This window comes from Scyliorhinus torazame, chromosome 13, assembly GCF_047496885.1.
Source record: "Scyliorhinus torazame isolate Kashiwa2021f chromosome 13, sScyTor2.1, whole genome shotgun sequence".
NCBI classification, from domain to species: Eukaryota; Metazoa; Chordata; class Chondrichthyes; order Carcharhiniformes; family Scyliorhinidae; genus Scyliorhinus; species Scyliorhinus torazame.
The window spans coordinates 224,189,580-224,209,875 of NC_092719.1; the positions used below are offsets into that span (position 1 = coordinate 224,189,580).

Consider the following 20,296-nt stretch of genomic DNA (forward strand, 5'->3'; position numbering starts at 1 on the left):
GAGGGAGCTTTACTCTGTATCTAACCCCGTGCTGTACCTGCCCTGGGAGTGTTTGATGGGGACAGTGTAGAGGGAACTTTACTCTGTATCTAACCCTGTGCTGTACCTGTCCTGGGAGTGTTTGATGGGGACAGTGTAGAGGGAACTTTACTCTGTATCTAACCCCGTGATGTACCTCTCCTGGGAGTGTTTGATGGGGACAGTGTAGAGGGAGCTTTACTCTGTATCTAATCCCGTGCTGTACCTGTCCTGGGAGTGTTTGATGGGGACAGTGTAGAGAGAGCTTTCATCTGTATCTAACCCCGTGCTGTATCTAATCTGGGAGTGATTGATGGGGACAGTGTAGAGGGAACTTTACTCTGTATCTAACCCCGTGCTGTACCTGTCCTGGGAGTGTTTGATGGGGACAGTGTAGAGGGAGCTTTACTCGGCATCTAACCCTGTGCTGTACCTGTCCTGGGAGTGTTTGATGGGGACAGTGTAGAGGGAGCTTGATTCTGCATCTAACCCCGTGCTGTACCTGTCCTGGGAGTGTTTGATGGGCACAGTGTAGTTGGAGCTTTACTCTGTATCTAACCCTGTGCTGTACCTGCCCTGGGAGTGATTGATGGGTACAGTGTAGAGGGAGCTTTACTCTGTATCTAACCCTTTGCTGTACCTACTCTAGGAGTGTTTGATGGGGACAGTGTAGAGGGAGCTTTACTCTGTATCTAACCCCGTGCTGTACCTCTCCTGGGAGTGTTTGATGGGGACAGTGTAGAGGGAGCTTTACTCTGTATCTAACCCCGTGCTGTACCTGCCCTGGGAGTGTTTGATGGGGACAGTGTAGAGGGAACTTTACTCTGTATCTAACCCTGTGCTGTACCTGTCCTGGGAGTGTTTGATGGGGACAGTGTAGAGGGAACTTTACTCTGTATCTAACCCCGTGATGTACCTCTCCTGGGAGTGTTTGATGGGGACAGTGTAGAGGGAGCTTTACTCTGTATCTAATCCCGTGCTGTACCTGTCCTGGGAGTGTTTGATGGGGACAGTGTAGAGAGAGCTTTCATCTGTATCTAACCCCGTGCTGTATCTAATCTGGGAGTGATTGATGGGGACAGTGTAGAGGGAACTTTACTCTGTATCTAACCCCGTGATGTACCTCTCCTGGGAGTGTTTGATGGGGACAGTGTAGAGGGAGCTTTACTCTGTATCTAATCCCGTGCTGTACCTGTCCTGGGAGTGTTTGATGGGGACAGTGTAGAGGGAACTTTACTCGGCATCTAACCCTGTGCTGTACCTGTCCTGGGAGTGTTTGATGGGGACAGTGTAGAGGGAGCTTGATTCTGCATCTAACCCCATGCTATACCTACCGTGGGAGTGTTTGATGGGCACAGTGTAGAGTGAGCTTTACTCTGCATCTTGCCCCGTGCTGTATCTAATCTGGGAGTGATTGATGGGGGACAGTGTCGAGGGTGCTTTCCTCTGTATCTAACCCCGTGCTGTACCTGTCCTGGGAGTGTTTGATGGGGACAGTGTAGAGGGAGCTTTACTCTGTATCTAACCCTGTGCTGTACCTGTCCTGGGAGTGTTTGATGGGGACAGTGTAGAGAGAGCTTTCATCTGTATCTAACCCCGTGCTGTACCTATCCTGGGAGTGTTTGATGGGGATAGTGTAGAGGGAGCATAATGAAATGGTTCATTTCATGGGTTTCATTAGAAAATAATCTAAAATGTAGGCAAAATATATTCACATTCTTACCTGACATCACAGCTGATATATCTGTCTCAGGGGGCTTTGTTGAGAGAGACTGGGCTTCAGTGGCCATTTCTGGGCAAGTTTTCTCCCAGCAACTTGATCTAAATTGACCCAATAGAGACTGAGATTCAGAATCATCTTGTGATACAAACAAAAACCATCCAGACAAGGGAATATTTTTAAGTGGAGGCATGATCAACCTCAGGAACTCATACTGAGATGTCTATTACAGTGATTAGCTTCACAAACTCAATGAGAGCAGGTCAGAGGCTGGGAATACACTCGTGAGTAACTCACCTCATGACTTCCCAACGCCTCTTTACCATCGACAAGGCACAAATTAGGAATGTGATTAAATATTCTCTGCATGCCTCGATGCATGCAGCTCCAACAACACGCACAAAGATCAACACCATGCTCGCTCGATTGTACCCCAACCACTGCCTTCCAAACTCACTCCCTCCACCACTGACACAGTGTGCACATTCTACAAAACTCACTGCAGTAACTCGCTGGAACCTCTTTAGCAGCATCTGCCTAACCAACAACCCCTAACATCGAGAGACAATATGGAAGTAAGCACATGGGAACATCGCAACCTGCAAGATCCCTTGCAAATCAGGCACCATCCTGACTTGGAAATATATCAGCCGTTCATTCATTGTCGCTGGGTCAGAATCCTGGAACTCCCTCCCTAACAGCATGGTGGATGTACCTACACCACACGTACTGCAGCAAGTTCAAGAAGGCAGCTCACCACCGCCTTCTCAATGGGTAGTTAGGGATGGGAAATAAATGCTGGTCTGGTTGGAGACACACCCACACCCTGTGAAGGAAGAGTTTTTCTCACCAATAGTTGGTGATTTGGATTCACCAACAGAAATCTGAAGCAATATCACTGGCCGTGTCCCTTTTCTCCCCCTCCTGGATATGAATGCAACCTCCCTTTTGAAAGATTGCTCACTCACCGTAATCCTGCTACTGGTTTCCCTCTCTTTAAACTTACACGAGGTCTGGGCTTCACTAATAACATCAGCATTTGTTTCCCAGCACTAATTGCCCTTGAACTGAGAGGCTCGCTCGGCCATTTCAGGGGGCAGTTAAGAGGCAACCACATTGCTGTGGGTCTGGAGTCACATGTAGGCCAGACCGGGTAAGGACGGCAGATTTCCTTCCCTAAAGGAGGAACCATTTTTCACAGAGAGTGGTTGGAGTCAGGAACAAACTTCCTGAGGGCGGAGGAGGCAGGCTTGATTGAAGCAGTCGAAAGGGAAATGGATTGCTATCTGAAAAGAAAGAATGTACAAGGTTACGGGGATAAGGCAGGGGGGGGGGGGGTGGGACTCAGTTGAATGCTGTTTCCGAGAGCCAGTACAGACTCGATGGATCAATTGGCCTCCTTCGGTACACTGTAAAGATTCTGTGATTCAGATGGATTTTTACAACAATCGATAGTTTCATGGTCAGCATCACCGAGACGAGCTTTAAATTCCAGAGTTATTAATTGAATTCAAACTTTGAATACTTGTCCTCAGAGCACCAGGATGCACCGATGTATGACTAGTCCAGGGACTTCACCACTGTGCCACTAGCTGTCCCCGAAACCCGGTTTCCTCCCTTTCTTTGCACTATTGTCCTGAATACATACCTGGGGAAGGTATTCCAGTAGAATCAGGCTGCAGATAGGCAGAGCAGTTGGAATTGAGTGTCACTGTTAGTCTGGAATTGTGTAAAGTGAAGTTAGTGAGGATGAACACAGAGTGAGGGTTTGCAGAGTGAGGGTCTGCAGAATGGGTTGCAGAGTGAGGATGAGCACAGAGTGAGGAGGTTGCAGAGTGAGGGGGTTGCAGAGTGAGGATGAGCACAGAGTGAGGGGGTTGCAGAGTGAGGGAGGGAGCTGCAGAGTGAGGGTCTGCAGAGTGAGGGGGTTGCAGAGTGAGGGGGTTGCAGAGTGAGGGTCTGCAGAGTGAGGGGGTTGCAGAGTGAGGGTCTGCAGAGTGAGGGGGTTGCAGAGTGAGGGTCTGCAGAGTGAGGGGGTTGCAGAGTGAGGGGGTTGCAGAGTGAGGGTCTGCAGAGTGAGGGTCTGCAGAGTGAGGGTCTGCAGAGTGAGGGGGTTGCAGAGTGAGGGTCTGCAGAGTGAGGGAGGGAGCTGCAGAGTGAGGGAGGGAGCTGCAGAGTGAGGGAGGGAGCTGCAGAGTGAGGGAGGGAGCTGCAGAGTGAGGGTCTGCAGAGTGAGGGGGTTGCAGAGTGAGGGGGTTGCAGAGTGAGGGTCTGCAGAGTGAGGGAGGGAGCTGCAGAGTGAGGGAGGGAGCTGCAGAGTGAGGGAGGGAGCTGCAGAGTGAGGGTCCGCAGAGTGAGGGAGGGAGCTGCAGAGTGAGGGTCCGCAGACAGAATGTTGCCAGGAGCTCACACTTGCGGGTGCCGGGAGCGTCCCTATTTGGTTGCCATGGCCACCCAGGTTTGTTTTGTTGCTTAGCAACGCGTCACACAACAAACCTTCCGCATCCGGGTGTCTCTGTATTCGGCAGGGCCGACCCTGCCCCGCCTCCCACCCACAACCCCATCTGCCCCGCCCCCTGACCGCTGCCCCGCCTCCGGCCTACAGCCCCTACCCGCGGTCCAAGCACCACTGTGCGGCCCCGCCCCTCTAGTCCCCGCCCCCTGGTCATTGCCTCTCGGCACCGACGCAGGCTTGCGGAGTGACGTCAGCAGAGATGGGCGTCCATTCGCGTGATGCAGTTGACGTGACGTCACCGCAATGACCTCACGGCGAGAGAGGTCAAAGGTCTGTACGGGGGTTTGGCGGTTGAACGGTTGAGGCGCATGCCCTTCAAAGGCGGTTTGCGGTGAATTAGTCGGGCGGGGGGGAGAGGGGGCGACTGCTGCGAAATGTTCACTTTGGGAATGAAGGCGCAGTGAAACCTGATGCTTGTTTTGTCTTTTCCTCAGTTGAGGTGCCATTTGTGGGCAACTAGGCCTCAGATTATCCTCAGCCCCGCCCTCCGCCCCGCCCCCACCCTCAGCCCCGCCCCCAGCCCCACCCTCAGCCCCACCTCCACCCTCAGCCCCGCCCCCACCTCCACCCTCAGCCCCGCCCCCACCTCCACCCTCCGCCCCGCCCCCACCCCGCCCCTAGCCCCACCCTCAGCCCCGCCCCCACCTCCACCCTCAGCCCCCACCTCCACCCTAAGCCCCGCCCCCACCTCCACCCTAAGCCCCGCCCCCACCTCCACCCTAAGCCCCGCCCGAGCCCCACCCTCAGACCTGCCCCTAGCCCCACCCTCAGCCCCGCCCCCACCTCCACCCTAAGCCCCGCCTCCACCCTCAGCCCCACCCTGCCCCTAGCCCCACCCTCAGCCCCGCCCCCACCTCCACCCTCAGCCCCGCCCCCACCTCCACCCTCAGCCCCGCCCCCACCTCCACCCTCAGCCCCGCCCCCACCTCCACCCTCAGCCCCGCCCCCACCTCCACCCTCCGCCCCCACCCCGCCCCTAGCCCCACCCTCAGCCCCGCCCCCACCTCCACCCTCAGCCCCGCCCCCACCTCCACCCTAAGCCCCGCCCCCACCTCCACCCTAAGCCCCGCCCCCACCTCCACCCTAAGCCCCGCCCGAGCCCCACCCTCAGACCTGCCCCTAGCCCCACCCTCAGCCCCGCCCCCACCTCCACCCTAAGCCCCGCCTCCACCCTCAGCCCCACCCTGCCCCTAGCCCCACCCTCAGCCCCGCCCCCACCTCCACCCTCAGCCCCGCCCCCACCTCCACCCTCAGCCCCGCCCCCACCTCCACCCTCAGCCCCGCCCCCACCTCCACCCTCAGCCCCGCCCCCACCTCCACCCTCAGCCCCGCCCCCACCTCCACCCTCAGCCCCGCCCCCACCTCCACCCTAAGCCCCGCCCGAGCCCCACCCTCAGACCTACCCCTAGCCCCACCCTCAGCCCCGCCCCCACCTCCACCCTAAGCCCCGCCTCCACCCTCAGCCCCACCCTGCCCCTAGCCCCACCCTCAGCCCTGCCCCCACCTCCACCCTCAGCCCCACCCTGCCCCCACCTCCACCCTCAGCCCCGCCCCCACCTCCACCCTCAGCCCCCACCCTGCCCTCAGCCCCGCCTCCACCCCGCCACTAGCCCCACCCTCAGCCCCACCCCCACCCTCAGCCCCGCCCTCCACCCACCCTCCACCCCACCCTCAGCCCCGCCCCCACCTCCACCCTCAGCCCTGCCTCCACCCCGCCCCTAGCCCCACCCTCAGCCCCGCCCCCACCTCCACCCTCAGCCCCGCCCCCACCTCCACCCTCAGCCCCAAATCGCCCCTAGCCCCACCCTCTGCCCCGCCCCCAACTCCACCCTCAGCCCCACCTCCACCCTCAGCCCCGCCTCCACCCTCAGCCCCGCCCCCACCTCCACCCTCAGCCCCAAATCGCCCCTAGCCCCACCCTCTGCCCCGCCCCCAACTCCACCCTCAGCCCCACCTCCACCCTCAGCCCCACCTCCACCCTGCCCCCTAGCCCCACCCTCAGCCCTGCCCCCTAGCCCCACCCTCAGCCCTGCCCCCACCTCCACCCTCAGCCCCGCCTTCAGCCCCACCTCCACCCTGCCCCTAGCCCCACTCTCAGCCCTGCCCCTAGCCCCACCCTCAGCCCTGCTCCTAGCCCCATCTCTGCCCTGCCCCCACCTCCACCCTCAGCCCCACCTCAGCCCCGCCCCCACCTCCACCCTCAGCCCCACCTCCACCCTCAGCCCCACCTCCACCCTCAGCCACGCCCCCAACTCCACCCTCAGCCCCGCCTCCACCCTCAGCCCCGCCCCCACCTCCACCCCGCCCCACCTCCACCCCGCCCCCACCTCCACCCCGCCCCTAGCCCCACCCTCAGCCCCGCCCCCTCCTCCACCTTCAGCCCCGCCCCCACCTCCACCCTGCCCCTAGCCCCACCCTCAGCACCACCTCCACCCTCAGCCCGGCCTCCATTCCCGCCTCCACCCTCAGCCCTGCCCTCACCTCCACCCTCAGCCCCGCCCCCACCCTGCACCTAGCCCCACCCTCAACACCACCTCCACCCTCAGCCCGGCCTCCATTCCCGCCTCCACCCTCAGCCCCACCTCCACACTCAGCCCGGCCTTCAGCCCTGCCCCCACCTCCACCCTGCTCCTAGCCCCACCCTCAGCACCGCCTCCACCCTCAGCCCGGCCTCCAGTCCTGCCTCCACCCTCAGCCCCGCACCCTCCTCCATCCTCAGCCCCGCCTCCATCCTCAGCCCCGCCTCCATCCTCAGCCCAGCCCCCACCTCCACCCTCAGCCTGGCCTCCAGCCCCTAGCCCCACCCTCAGCCCCCCCCCATCCTCAGCCCAGCCCCCACCTCCACCCTCAGCCCGGCCTCCAGTCCCGCCTCCACCCTCAGCCCCGACCCCTCCTCCATCCTCAGCCCCAGCCCCTCCTCCATCCTCAGCCCCAGCCCCTCCTCCATCCTCAGCCCCAGCCCCTCCTCCATCCTCAGCCCCAGCCCCTCCTCCATCCTCAGCCCCGCCTCCATCCTCATCCCCGCCCCCTCCTCCATCCTCAGCCCCAGCCCCATCTCATTCCTCAGCCCCAGCCCCTCCTCCATCCTCAGCCCCAGCCCCTCCTCCATCCTCAGCCCCGCCTCCATCCTCAGCCCAGCCCCCACCTCCACCCTCAGCCTGGCCTCCAGCCCCATGCCCCACCCTCAGCCCCCCCCATCCTCAGCCCCCCCATCCTCAGCCCCGCCCCCACCTGCACCCTGCCGCTAGACCCACCCTCAGCTCCACCCCCACCTTCAGCCCCGCCTCCACCCTCAGCCCCGCCCCCACCTCCACCCTCAGCCCCACCTCCACCCTCAGCCCTGCCTCCACCCCGCCCCTAGCCCCACCCTCAGCCCCGCCCCAACCTCCACCCTCAGCCCTGCCCCCAGCTCCACCCTCAGCCCCACCCTGCCCCTAGCCCCACCCTCAGCCCTGCCCCCACCCTGCCCTCAGCCCCACCCCCACCTCCACCCTCAGCCCCGCCCTCCGCCCCCACCCTCAGCCCCGCCCCCACCTCCACCCTCAGCCCCCCCACCCCGCCCTGAGCCCCGCCCCAACATCCACCCCCACCCTCAGCCCCGCCTCCACCCCGCCCCAGCCCCACCCTCAACCCTGCCCCTAGCCCCACCCTCAGCCCCGCCCCTAGCCCCACCCTCAGCCCCGCCCCCACCTCCACCTCCACCCTCAGCCCCACCCTGCCCTAGCCCCACCCTCAGCCCCGCCCCCACCTCCACCCTCAGCCCCGCCCCCACCTCCACCCTCAGCCCCCACCCTGCCTTCAGCCCCGCCTCCACCCCGCCCCTAGCCCCACCCTCAGCCCCGCCTCCACCTCCACCCTCAGCTCCGCCCCCACCCTCAGCCCCGCCCCCACCTCCACCCTCAGCCCTGCCTCCACCCCGCCCCTAGCCCCACCCTCAGCCCTGCCCCGAGCCCCACCCTCAGCCCCGCCCCCACCTCCACCCTCAGCCCCACCCTGCCCTAGCCCCACCCTCAGCCCTGCCCCCACCTCCACCCTCAGCCCCGCCCCCACCTCCACCCTCAGCCCCCACCCTGCCTTCAGCCCCGCCTCCACCCCGCCCCTAGCCCCACCCTCAGCCCCGCCTCCACCTCCACCCTCAGCTCCGCCCCCACCCTCAGCCCCGCCCCCACCTCCACCCTCAGCCCTGCCTCCACCCCGCCCCTAGCCCCACCCTCAGCCCTGCCCCTAGCCCCACCCTCAGCCCCGCCCCCACCTCCACCCTCAGCCCCACCCCGCCCCTAGCCCCACCCTCAGCCCCGCCCCCACCTCCACCCTCAGCCCCGCTCCCACCTCCACCCTCAGCCCCACCTCCACCCTCAGCCCCAAATCACCCCTAGCCCCACCCTCCGCCCCTAGCCCCACCCTCTGCCCCGCCCCTACCTCCACCCTCAGCCCCGCCTCCACCCTCAGCCCCACCTCCACCCTCAGCCCCGCCTTCAGCCCCACCTCCACCCTGCCCTTAGCCCCACTCTCAGCCCTGCCCCCTAGCTCCACCCTCAGCCCCACCTCCACCCTCAGCCCCGCCTTCAGCCCCACCTCCACCCTGCCCCTAGCCCCACTCTCAGCCCTGCCTCCACCCTCAGCCCCGACGCCACCTCCACCCCGCCCCTAGCCCCACCCTCAGCCCTGCTACTAGCCCCATCTCTGCCCCGCCCCCACCTCCACCCTCAGCCCCACCTCCATCCTCAGCCCTGCCCCCACCTCCACCCTCAGCCCCACCTCCACCCTCAGCCCCACCTCCACCCTCAGCCACACCCCCACCTCCACCCTCAGCCCCGCCCTCAGCCCACCTCCATCCTCATCCCCGCCTCCACCCTCAGCCCCGCCCCCACCCTCAGCCCCGCCCCCTCCTCCACCTTCAGCCCCGCCCCCACCTCCACCCTGCCCCTAGCCCCACTCTCAGCACCACCTCCACCCTCAGCCCGGCCTCCATTCCCGCCTCCACCCTCAGCCCCGCCCTCACCTCCACCCTCAGCCCCGCCCGCACCCTGCCCCGAGCCCCACCCTCAGCCCCACCTCCACCCTCAGCCGGGCCTTCAGCCCTGCTCCCACCTCCACCCTGCTCCTAGCCCCACCCTCAGCACCGCCTCCACCCTCAGCCCGGCCTCCAGTCCCGCCTCCACCCTCAGCCCCGCCCCCTCCTCCATCCTCAGCCCCAGCCCCATCTCCTTCCTCAGCCCCAGCCCCTCCTCCATCCTCAGCCCCGCCTCCATCCTCAGCCCAGCCCCCACCTCCACCCTCAGCCTGGCCTCCAGCCCCTAGCCCCACCCTCAGCCCCCCCCATCCTCAGCCCCGCCCTCACCTGCACCCTGCCGCTAGACCCACCCTCAGCTCCATCCCCACCTTCAGCCCCACCTCCACCCTCAGCCCCGCCCCCACCTCCACCCTCAGCCCCGCCTCCACCCCGCCCCTAGCCCCACCCTCAGCCCCGCCCCAACCTCCACCCTCAGCCCTGCCCCCACCTCCACCCTCAGCCCCACCCTGCCCCTAGCCCCACCCTCAGCCCTACCCCCACCCTGCCCTCAGCCCCGCCCCCACCTCCACCCTCAGCCCCGCCCTCCGCCCCCACCCTCAGCCCCGCCCCCACCTCCACCCTCAGGCCCCCCACCCCGCCCTGAGCCCCGCCCCAACCTCCACCCCCACCCTCAGCCCCGCCTCCACCCCGCCCCAGCCCCTCCCTCAACCCTGCCCCTAGCCCCACCCTCAGCCCCGCCCCTAGCCCCACCCTCAGCCCCGCCCCCACCTCCACCCTCAGCCCCACCCTGCCCCTAGCCCCACCCTCAGCCCCGCCCCCACCTCCACCTCCACCCTCAGCCCCACCCTGCCCTAGCCCCACCCTCAGCCCCGCCCCCACCTCCACCCTCAGCCCCGCCCCCACCTCCACCCTCAGCCCCACCCTGCCCTAGCCCCACCCTCAGCCCCGCCTCCACCTCCACCCTCAGCTCCGCCCCCACCCTCAGCCCCGCCCCCACCTCCACCCTCAGCCCTGCCTCCACCCCGCCCCTAGCCCCACCCTCAGCCCTGCCCCGAGCCCCACCCTCAGCCCCGCCCCCACCTCCACCCTCAGCCCCACCCTCAGCCCTGCCCCCACCTCCACCCTCAGCCTCGCCCCCACCTCCACCCTCAGCCCCCACCCTGCCTTCAGCCCCGCCTCCACCCCGCCCCTAGCCCCACCCTCAGCCCCGCCTCCACCTCCACCCTCAGCTCCGCCCCCACCCTCAGCCCCGCCCCCACCTCCACCCTCAGCCCCACCTCCACCCTCAGCCCCAAATCGCCCCTAGGCCCACCCTCCGCCCCTAACCCCACCCTCTGCCCCGCCCCCACCTCCACCCTCAGCCCCGCCTCCACCCTCAGCCCCACCTCCACCCTGCCCTTAGCCCCACCCTCAGCCCTGCCCCCTAGCTCCACCCTCAGCCCCACCTCCACCCTCAGCCCCGCCTTCAGCCCCACCTCCACCCTGCCCCTAGCCCCACTCTCAGCCCTGCCTCCACCCCGCCCCTAGCCCCACCCTCAGCCCTGCTCCTAGCCCCATCTCTCATCCTCATCCCCGCCTCCACCCTCAGCCCCTCCTCCACCTTCAGCCCCGCCCCCACCTCCACCCTGCCCCTAGCCCCACTCTCAGCACCACCTCCACCCTCAGCCCGGCCTCCATTCCCGCCTCCACCCTCAGCCCCGCCCCCTCCTCCATCCTCAGCCCCAGCCCCATCTCCTTCCTCAGCCCCAGCCCCTCCTCCATCCTCAGCCCCAGCCCCTCCTCCATCCTCAGCCCCGCCTCCATCCTCAGCCCAGCCCCCACCTCCACCCTCAGCCTGGCCTCCAGCCCCTAGCCCCACCCTCAGCCCCCCCATCCTCAGCCCCGCCCTCACCTGCACCCTGCCGCTAGACCCACCCTCAGCTCCACCCCCACCTTCAGCCCCGCCTCCACCCTCAGCCCCGCCCCCACCTCCACCCTCAGCCCGGCCTCCAGCCCCACCCTCAGCCCCACCACCCCGCCCCTAGCCCCACCCTCAGCCCCGCCTCCACCCTCAGCCCCAGCCCCTCCTCCATTCTCAGCCCCAGCCCCTCCTCCATCCTCAGCCCCGCCTCCACCCTCAGCCTCGCCCCCACCTCCACCCTCAACCCGGCCTCCAGCCCCACCTCCACCCTGCCCCTAGCCCCCACCCTCAGCCCCGCCTCCACCCTCAGCCCCACCTCCACCCTCAGCCCCACCTCCATCCTCAGCCCGGCCTCCTGCCCCACCCTCAGCCCCGCCCCCAGTCCCACCTCCATCCTCAGCTCCACCTCCACCCTCAGCCTGGCCTCCTGCCCCACCCTCAGCCCTGCCCCCACCTCCAACCCGCCCCCTAGCCCCGCCCTCAGCCCCACCTCCACCCTCACCTCCACCCTCAGCCCCGCCTCCACCCTCAGCCCCGCCCCTGCTGCCACCCTCAGCCCCGCCCCCACACGCAGCCCCAGCCCCGCCTCCACCCTCAGCCCGCTCTCAGCCCCACCCCTGCCTCCACCCACAGCCCCGCCCCCACACGCAGCCCCACCCCCAGCCCCGCTTCTGCCCTCAGCCCAGCCCCACCCTCAGCCTCACCTCCACCCTCAGCCTCACCTCCACCCTCAGCTCCAAATGTAGCCCCGCCTCCACCCTCAGCCCCGCCTCCACCCTCAGCCCAGCCCCACCCTCAGCCTCACCTCCACCCTCAGCCCTGCCTCTGATCCCACCTCAACCCTCAGACCCACATCCACCCTCAGCCCCGCTCCACCCTCAGCCCCGCCTCCACCCTCAGCCCCGCCCCTTCTGCCACCCTCAGCCCCGTCCCCACACTCAGCCCCACCCCCAGCCCCGCCTCCACCCTCAGCCCGCTCTCAGCCCCACCACTGCCTCCACCCACAGCCCCGCCCCCACACTCAGCCCCGCACTCAGCCCTGCCTCCACCCTCAGCCCCGCTTCTGCCCTCAGCCCTGCCTCCACCCTCAGCCTCACCTCCACCCTCAGCCTCACCTCCACCCTCAGCTCCAAATGTAGCCCCGCCTCCACCCTCAGCCCAGCCCCACCCTCAGCCTCACCTCCACCCTCAGCCCTGCCTCTGATCCCACCTCAACCCTCAGACCCACATCCACCCTCAGCCTCGCTCCACCCTCAGCCCCGCTTCTGGTCCCGCCAGCCCCACCTCCACCCTCACCGCCAGCCCCACCTCCAACCTCAACCCCGCCTCCGGACAGGAATAAACAATTGTTGCAGTTCGCCCATGCGCTCCTTGCCTGCCTTTGCCTGTCCGCTGTCATCCCTTGAAGTAACGTTCCCCAATCTATCATAGCCAACTAGAACCTCATACCATCGTAGTTTCCTTTATTAAGATTCAGGGCCCTAGTCTCAGAATTAACTACTTCACTCCACCTTGATGAATAATTGTATCATATTATGGTCGCTCATCCTCAAGGGATCTCGCACAACTAGATTGCCAATGATTCTGTTATCATCACACAATACCCAGTCCAGGATGGTCTGTTCTCTCGTTGATTCCTCAAAGTATTGGTCCAGAAAACCATCCCTTATACACTCCAGGGATTCTTCCTCTCCGCTTGATTGCAAATGCTCCACGCATTAAGACACAAAGCCTTTAAGCTTGTCTTTTTAGCATTGCTTGTCCTAATATATTTACTGTGGTCCTGTTTGAATCCGGCCCTTGGTTTCTCTGCCTGTCACTTTTCCTATTCCCCTTTCTGTCTTTTGTACTTGTCCTTGTTTCCTTCTCCTCTGACTCCTTGCATAGGTTCCCACCCCCCTGCCATTTTAGTTTATACCTTCCCCAACCACTCAGAAATACTCCCCCTAGGACATCAGTCTCGGTCCTGCCCAGGTTTAACCCGTCCAGTTTGTACAGGTCCCACCTCCCCCAGAACCGGTCCCTTCAGCCACGTATTCATCTGACATATCCTGCTATTTCTACTCTGACTAGTACATGGCACTGGTTAGTAACCCTAAGATCACTGCTTTAGAGGTCTGACTTCCCAGCATTCTTCTTAACGCCCCATATTCTGCTTTTAGGATCGCATCCCTTATTTTACCTATGTCATTGGTACTGGTGCGTACCATGACCACTGGCTGTTCACCCTCCCCCTCCAGAATGTCCTGTAACCGCTCCGAGACATCCTTGACCCTAGCCTCAGGGAGGCAACATACCATCCTGGAGTCTTCGTTTGCGGCCACAGAAAAGCCTGTCTATTCCCATTACAATTGAATCGCCTATAACTATTGCATTCCCACTCCTCCCCTCTGCAGCATTGCAAATCGTGTTGCACTGAACTTGGCTGTTACTGCTTTCCCCCGAGAGGTCATTCCCCTCAACTGTATCCAAAACAGTATATCTGTTTTTCAGGGGAATGGCCATAGGAGATCCCTGCACTGCCTGCCTCGCTCTCTTACTCTACCTGATGGTCACCCATTCCTTCCTCCCTGCGAAGTCTGAGCCTGCGGTGTGACCACATCGCTATGCGTGCTATCTCCGCCTGTCGAATGTTCCACAGTGTCCCCAGCCGCCACTCCAGCTCAGAAACCCTGGCTTCCAGGAGTTGTAGCTGGAGACACTTGCTGCACACATGCTGGTCCTGGGCACTGAAAATGTTCCCGGCTTCCCACATGGGGCAAGAGGAGCAAACCAAGGCCTGAGCTCTCCTGCCATGAATTACCCCTTTAAATTAAATCTTTGGAAGATGCTTGATATTAGATTAAGTGCAATTTTCTATGGCCCTTCATTCCATGTCCTTGTTACTACCAATTATAGCCCTTAAGTTTATAAACCACATAACATATTTTCAACTATCAGTAATACAAGTTGCAAAAGTTAACGACGGGCTGTCATCCTCTACCAATCAGAAAGCACAAAGGCTCGCTACCCAACCGAATGATGATTGACTGTCAAACAGCCTTTTCCCCATTTCCAATATTTTCATACCTGGTAAAGAGAAATGTATCAAGAAATTCAAAAACAAAATCGTTTTTGCATGTCCTGATGATTCCCTGATTCTCCTCCAGGGTCACACAGCTGTATCCTGGAAATGGATCTTCAATCCCTGGACACTCCAGGTGAATTCCTGAAGGGTTTGGCAGCCTGAGGAGCGTGTGTGGGAGTTTGTTTAAAGTCACCAAAACTTATCTTAAACTGGTATTCCGGCCACTGGTATTCTTGGCTGGCTGTGAAAGTTTGCGCAAAGTTACTTTGATGAAGTGCAGGGGAGTTTTTCCCCAGCATCCCAGCCATATTTATTCCTTAATGAACATCATAAAAACAGCAGACCAGGTCATTATCGCTGTTTGTGGGAATGTACTGTATGTAAATTTCAAATTGTGCTGCATTTCCGATATTACAACAGGGGGTGGGGGGAGGGCGGAGGTTTGTATAAAACCAGGAGACAGTCTCGGAATAAGAGCTGTGCCATTTAGGACTGAGATGAGGAGGAATTTCTTCACTCAGTGGGTTGTGAATCTTTGGAATTCTGTCCCCCAGAGGAATGTGGAGGCTCAGTCATTGAGCATGTGCAAGACAGATCTGACCTTTCCAGATATTAAATATATCAGTGCATACGGCGATAGTGCGGGAAAGGACAACTAAAAAAAGCAATAAGTGGGGAGAAGGTGAAATATGAATGTAAGCTAGCTAGTAATATAAAAGAACAGTAAGAAGTCTTACAACACCAGGTTAAAGTCCAACAGGTTTGTTTCGATATCACTAGCTTTTGGAGCGCTGCTTCTTCCTCAGGTGAATGAAGAGGTATGTTCCAGAAACATATATATGGACAGATTCAAAGATGTCAGACAATGCTTGGAATGCGAGCATTAGCAGGTGATTAAATCTTTACAGATCCAGAGATGGGGTAACCCCAGGTTAAAGAGGTGTGAATTGTATCAAGCCAGGACAGTTGGTAGGATTTTGCAGGCCAGATGGTGGGGGATGAATGTAATGCAACATGAATCCCAGGTCCCAGTTGAGGCCGCACTCATGTGTGCGGAACTTGGCTGTAAGCTTCTGCTCAGCGATTCTGCGTTGTCGTGCGTCCTGAAGGCCGCCTTGGAGAACGCTTACCCGTAGATCAGAGGCTGAATGCCCTTGACTGCTATATAAAAGAAGATTTCAAGAGTGAAAGGTAAGAGAGAGACAAGGGCGGCACGGTAGCATAGTGGTTAGCACTGTTGCTTCAGAGCGCCAGAGTCCCGGGTTCGATTCCGGCTTGGGTCACTGTCTGTGCGGAGTCTGCACATTCTCCCCGTGTGTGCGTGGGTTTCCTCCGGGTGCTCCGGTTTCCTCCCACAGTCCAAAGATGTGCTGGTTAGGTGGATTGGCCATGCTAAATTGCCAATAGTGTCCAAAATGGCACTTAGTGTTGGGTGGGGTTATGGGGATAGGGTGGAGGTGTGGACCTTGGGTAGGGTGCTCTTTCCAAGAGCCGATGCAGACTCGATGGGCCGAATGACCTCCACTGTAAATTCTATGAAACACGAATGGACATCGGACCACTGGAAAATGAGGCTAGAGAAGTATGGAGAATAAAGAACTGGCAGAGGAACTGAATAGTTACTTTGCAACAGCTTGACGATGGAAGAGACCAGTGGCATACCAGAACTTCAAGAGAGTCAGGGGGCAGAGGTGAATGTAGTGGCCATGACTATGGAGAAGATGGATAAATCACCCAGACCGGATGAACTACACCCCAGGATTCTGAAGCAGATAGCTGAGGAGATTTCAGAGGCATTGGTGATGGTCCTTCAGGAATCACCAGAGTCAGGGAAGGTCCCAGAGGACTGGAAAATGGCTAATGTAGCATCCCTGTTGAAGAAGGATGGGAGGCAGAAGACGGTAAATTATAGGCCAGTTAGCCTGATGTCGGTCGTTGGTAAGGTTGTAGAGTCAATTATTAAGGATGAGATTTTGGAGTACTGGAAGTGGATGATAAAATAGAGCTGAGTCAGCACGGCTTCGTCTAGGGAAGATCATGCCTGACAAATCTGTTAGACTTCTTTGAGGAAGTAACGAGGAATTGAGACAAGGGAGAGTAAGTGGATGTGATCTATTTGGATTTCCAGAAGGCCTTTGACAAGATGCGTACAGGAGGCTGCTAAACAAGATAAGAGCATGGTGGCACAGTGGTTAGCACTGCTGCCTCACGGCACAGAGGACCCGGGTTCGATCCCGGACCCAGGTCACTGTCCTTGTGGTGTTTGCACATTTTCCCCGTGTGTGTGTGGGTTTCACCCCCACAACCCAAAGATGAGCTGGGTGGGTAGATTGGCCACACTAAATTGCCCCTCAATTTGAAAAGAAATGGGCACTTTAAATTTATTTTAAAAATATAAGATAAGAGCCCACGGTGTTAGTGGCAAGTTACTGGCATGGATAGAGGATTTGGCTGACTGGCAGAAGGCAGAGAATGGGGATAAAGGGATCTTTTTCAGGGTGCCAGCTGGTGACTAGAGGTGTCCTCAGGGATCAGTGTTGGGACCACAACTATTCATGATATACATTAACAATCTGGAAGAAGACACTGAGGCCACTGTTGCTACATTTGCAGATGATACAAAGATATGTAGAGGGGCAGGTAGTATTGAGAGAGTGGGGAGGCTGATGTAGGACTTGGACAGGCTAGGAGAGTGGGCAAAGAAGTGGTGAATGGAATACAATGTGGAAAAGTGAGAGGTTATGCACTTTGGTAGGAAGAATAGAGGCATGGACTATTTTCTAAATGGGAAAATGCTTCGGAAATCAGAAGTGCAAATGGACTTAGGAGTCCTAGTTCAGGATTCTCTTAAGGAAGGCAAATACAACGTTAGCATTCATTTCGAGAGGGCTAGAATACAAGAACAGGGATATACTGTTGATGCTGTATAAGGCTCTGGTCAGACCCCATTTGGTATATTGTGAGCATTTTTTGGCCCTGTATCTTTTAAAAAAAGTTTGAGTACCCAATTTTTTTTTCCAATTAAGGGGCAATTTAGTGTGACCAATCCACCTACCCTGCTTGGACCTGTATCTAAAGAAGGATGTGCTGGCCTTGGAGAGGTTGTAGAGGAGGTTCACAAGAATTATCCCACGAATGAAGGGCTTGTCATATGAAGAGCTGTTGAGGACTCTGGGTCTGTATTCAATGAAGTTTTGAAGGATGACGGGGCGATCTCTAGCCTAGATAGAGTGGACATGGAGAGGATTTTTCCACTAGTAGGAAAAACTAGAACCCGAGAACACAGTCTCAGACTGAAGGGATGATCCTTTAAAACTGTGATAAGGTGCAAATTCTTCAGTTAGAGGGTGGTGAATCTGTGGAACTCTTTGGCGCAGAAGGTTGTGGAGGCCAAATCATTGAGTGTCTTTAAGATAGAGATAGATCGGTTCTTGATTAATCAGGATTATGGTGAGAAGACAGGAGAATAGGGATGAGAAAGATATCAGCCGTGATTGAATGGCGGAGCAGACTTGATGGGCCGAATGGCCTAATTCTGCTCCGATATCTTATGGTCTTATGAAACTTATGGAATACTGAGAGACCGAGATAGAGTTGACGTGAAGAAGATGTTTCTATCAGTCGAAGAGACTAGAACCCAAGGCCACAGACTAAAGGGACGATACTTTAAAACTGAGGAGGAATTTCTTCAGCCAGAGGGTGGTGAATCTGTGGAACGCAGAAGGCTGTGGAGGCCAAGTCACTGAGTGTCTATAAGACAGAGTTAGGTAGGTTCTTGACTAATAAGGGGATCAAGGTTACAGGGAAAAGGCAGCAGAATGCGGATGAGAAACATATCAGCCATGATTGAATGGCGGAACAGAATCAATTCTGCTCCTATATGTTATGGTCTAAGACAGTGAGTCGGAGTGGTTTGTTGAGGACCCAGAGCCTCAGTCAGCAGACCTCACAAATGGCAGTGAGATTAATGATGAGTGGATTTCTTTTCAGCACTGGCGTTTGAGGAAGAACATAGGTAAGACTAGGAAAGAGGACCTGTTTGGGAATTATCAAACACTAGGGACTAAATTAAAGAACAGGTCCTCCAGGGTTATAATCTCTGGATTACTACCCGAGCCACGTGCCAATTGGCATAGGGTTGAGAAAATTAGGGAAGTTAACACGTGGCTAAAGGAGTGGTGCGGGAAAGAGGGATTCCATTTCATGGGGCATTGGCATCAGTACTGGGGCAGGAGGGACCTGTACCGTTGGGACGGTCTTCACCTGAACCATTCTGGGACCAGTGTTCTAGCGAATAGGATAAATAGGTTGGTCACAAGGACTTTAAACTAGCAAGTTGGGGGGAAGGGAAGTGTAAAGCTATGGACAGTATAATGGTTAATGGAGATCAAGGCAGCAGGTTACGTGACAGGTTATTATGTAGAGATATGGGTTCAAAGACGAGGAAAATTAGGAGAAAGGGTAAGAGGAAAAATAAATTGCGAAAAGTTACTGATCAATGTGTTAGGATTCATAACAAAGACATAAAAAACAGCATAAGTGTACTTTACCTGAATGCTCGTAGTATACGAAATAAGGTAAATGAGTTGATGGCGCAAATCATCGTGAATGACTATGATTTAGTGGCCATTACTGAAACATGGTTAAAAGATGGTCACGACTGGGAGTTAAATATCCATGGGTATCAGACTATACGAAAGGATAGAATGGACGGTAAGGGTGGTGGTGTAGCTTTGTTGTTTAAGGATGGCATCCGGGCAATAGTAAGGGATGATATTGGTGCTATGGAGGACAAGGTTGAATCAATTTGGGTGGAAATCAAGAATAGTAAGGCGAAAAGGTCACTGATAGGAGTAGTCTATAGGCCACCAAATAGTAACAGGATGGTAGGGCAGGAAATAAGCAAAGAAATAACGGATGCATGTAGAAATGGTACAGCGGTTATCATGGGAGATTTTAATCTGCATATCGATTGGTTTAACCAGGTTGGTAAAGGCAGCCTTGAGGAGGAGTTTATAGAATGTGCCCGGGTTAATTTCTTGGAACAGTATGTAATGGAACCTACAAGGGTACAAGCGGTCCTAGATCTGGTCCTGTGTAATGAGGCAGGATTGATTAATGATCTCATAGTTCGGGATCCTCTTGGAAGGAGCGACCACAATATGGTGGAATATAAAATACAGTTGGAGGATGACAAGGTAAAATCAAACACTAGTGTTTTGTGCTTAAACAAAGGCAATTACAATGGGATGAGAGAAGAACTAGCTAAGGTAGACTGGGAGCAAAGACTTCATGGTGAAGCAGTTGAGGAACAGTGGCGAACCTTCCGAGCGATCTTTCACAGTGTTCAGAAAAGGTTCATACCGACAAAAAAGAAAGACGGTAGAAAGGGGAAAAATCGACCGTGGATATCTAAGGAGGTGAGGGAGAGTATCAAATTGAAGGAAAAAACATACAAAGTGGCAAAAATTAGTGGGAGACTAGAGGACTGGTAAGTCTTTAGGGGACAACAGAAAGCTACTAAAAAAGCCATAAAGAAGAGTAAGGTAGACTATGAAAGTAAACTGGCTCAGAACATAAAAGCAGATAGTAAAAGCTTCTACAAATATATAAGACAAAAAAGAGTGGCTAAGGTAAATATTGGTCCTTTGGAAGATGAGAAGGGAGATTTAATAATAGGAGATGGGGAAATGGCTGAGGAGCTGAACAGGTTTTTTGGGTCAGTCTTCACAGTGGAGGACACAAATAACATGCCAGTGACTGATGGAAATAAAGATATGATAGGTGAGGACCTTGAGATGATTGTAATCACTAAGGAGGCAGTATTGGGCAAGCTAATGGGGCTAAAGGTAGACAAGTCTCCTGGCCCTGATGGGATGCATCCCAGAGTGTTAAAAGAGATGGCTAGGGAAATTGTAAACGCATTAGTGATAATTTATCAAAATTCACTAGACTCTGGGGTGGTCCCAGAGGATTGTAAAGTAGCAAATGTGACACCACGGAGGTCGGCAGAAAGCGGGTAATTATAGGCCGGTAAGCTTAACTTCAGTTGTAGGGAAAAT

At 58.0% G+C, this 20,296-nt stretch overlaps 2 protein-coding genes across 3 annotated transcripts in view; one reads left to right on the forward strand and one right to left on the reverse strand.

Moving 5' to 3' along the window:
* Positions 1 to 4,151, reverse strand: part of cfap100 (cilia and flagella associated protein 100) — a 163,843-nt gene extending 159,692 nt beyond the window's left edge. The window contains exons 1-2 of the mRNA XM_072473099.1: positions 3,387 to 4,151; positions 1,742 to 1,839 (exon numbers count right to left, since the gene is read on the reverse strand). Of these exons, the coding sequence (XP_072329200.1) occupies positions 1,742 to 1,808 (67 nt within the window). The 5' untranslated portion in view covers positions 1,809 to 1,839; positions 3,387 to 4,151. The remainder of the gene's footprint in view (positions 1 to 1,741; positions 1,840 to 3,386) is intronic.
* A 240-nt stretch (positions 4,152 to 4,391) lies between these two features.
* The window catches only part of LOC140388640 (uncharacterized), a 68,015-nt gene continuing 52,110 nt past the window's right edge, over positions 4,392 to 20,296 (forward strand). Inside the window, exon 1 of one of the 2 annotated variants that reach the window (XM_072473100.1) lies at positions 4,392 to 4,523. The gene's annotated coding sequence lies outside the window, so the exon portion shown is untranslated. Of the gene's footprint in view, positions 4,524 to 14,269; positions 14,368 to 20,296 lie in introns of those variants that run through there. The other variant, XM_072473101.1, reaches the window with a different exon arrangement.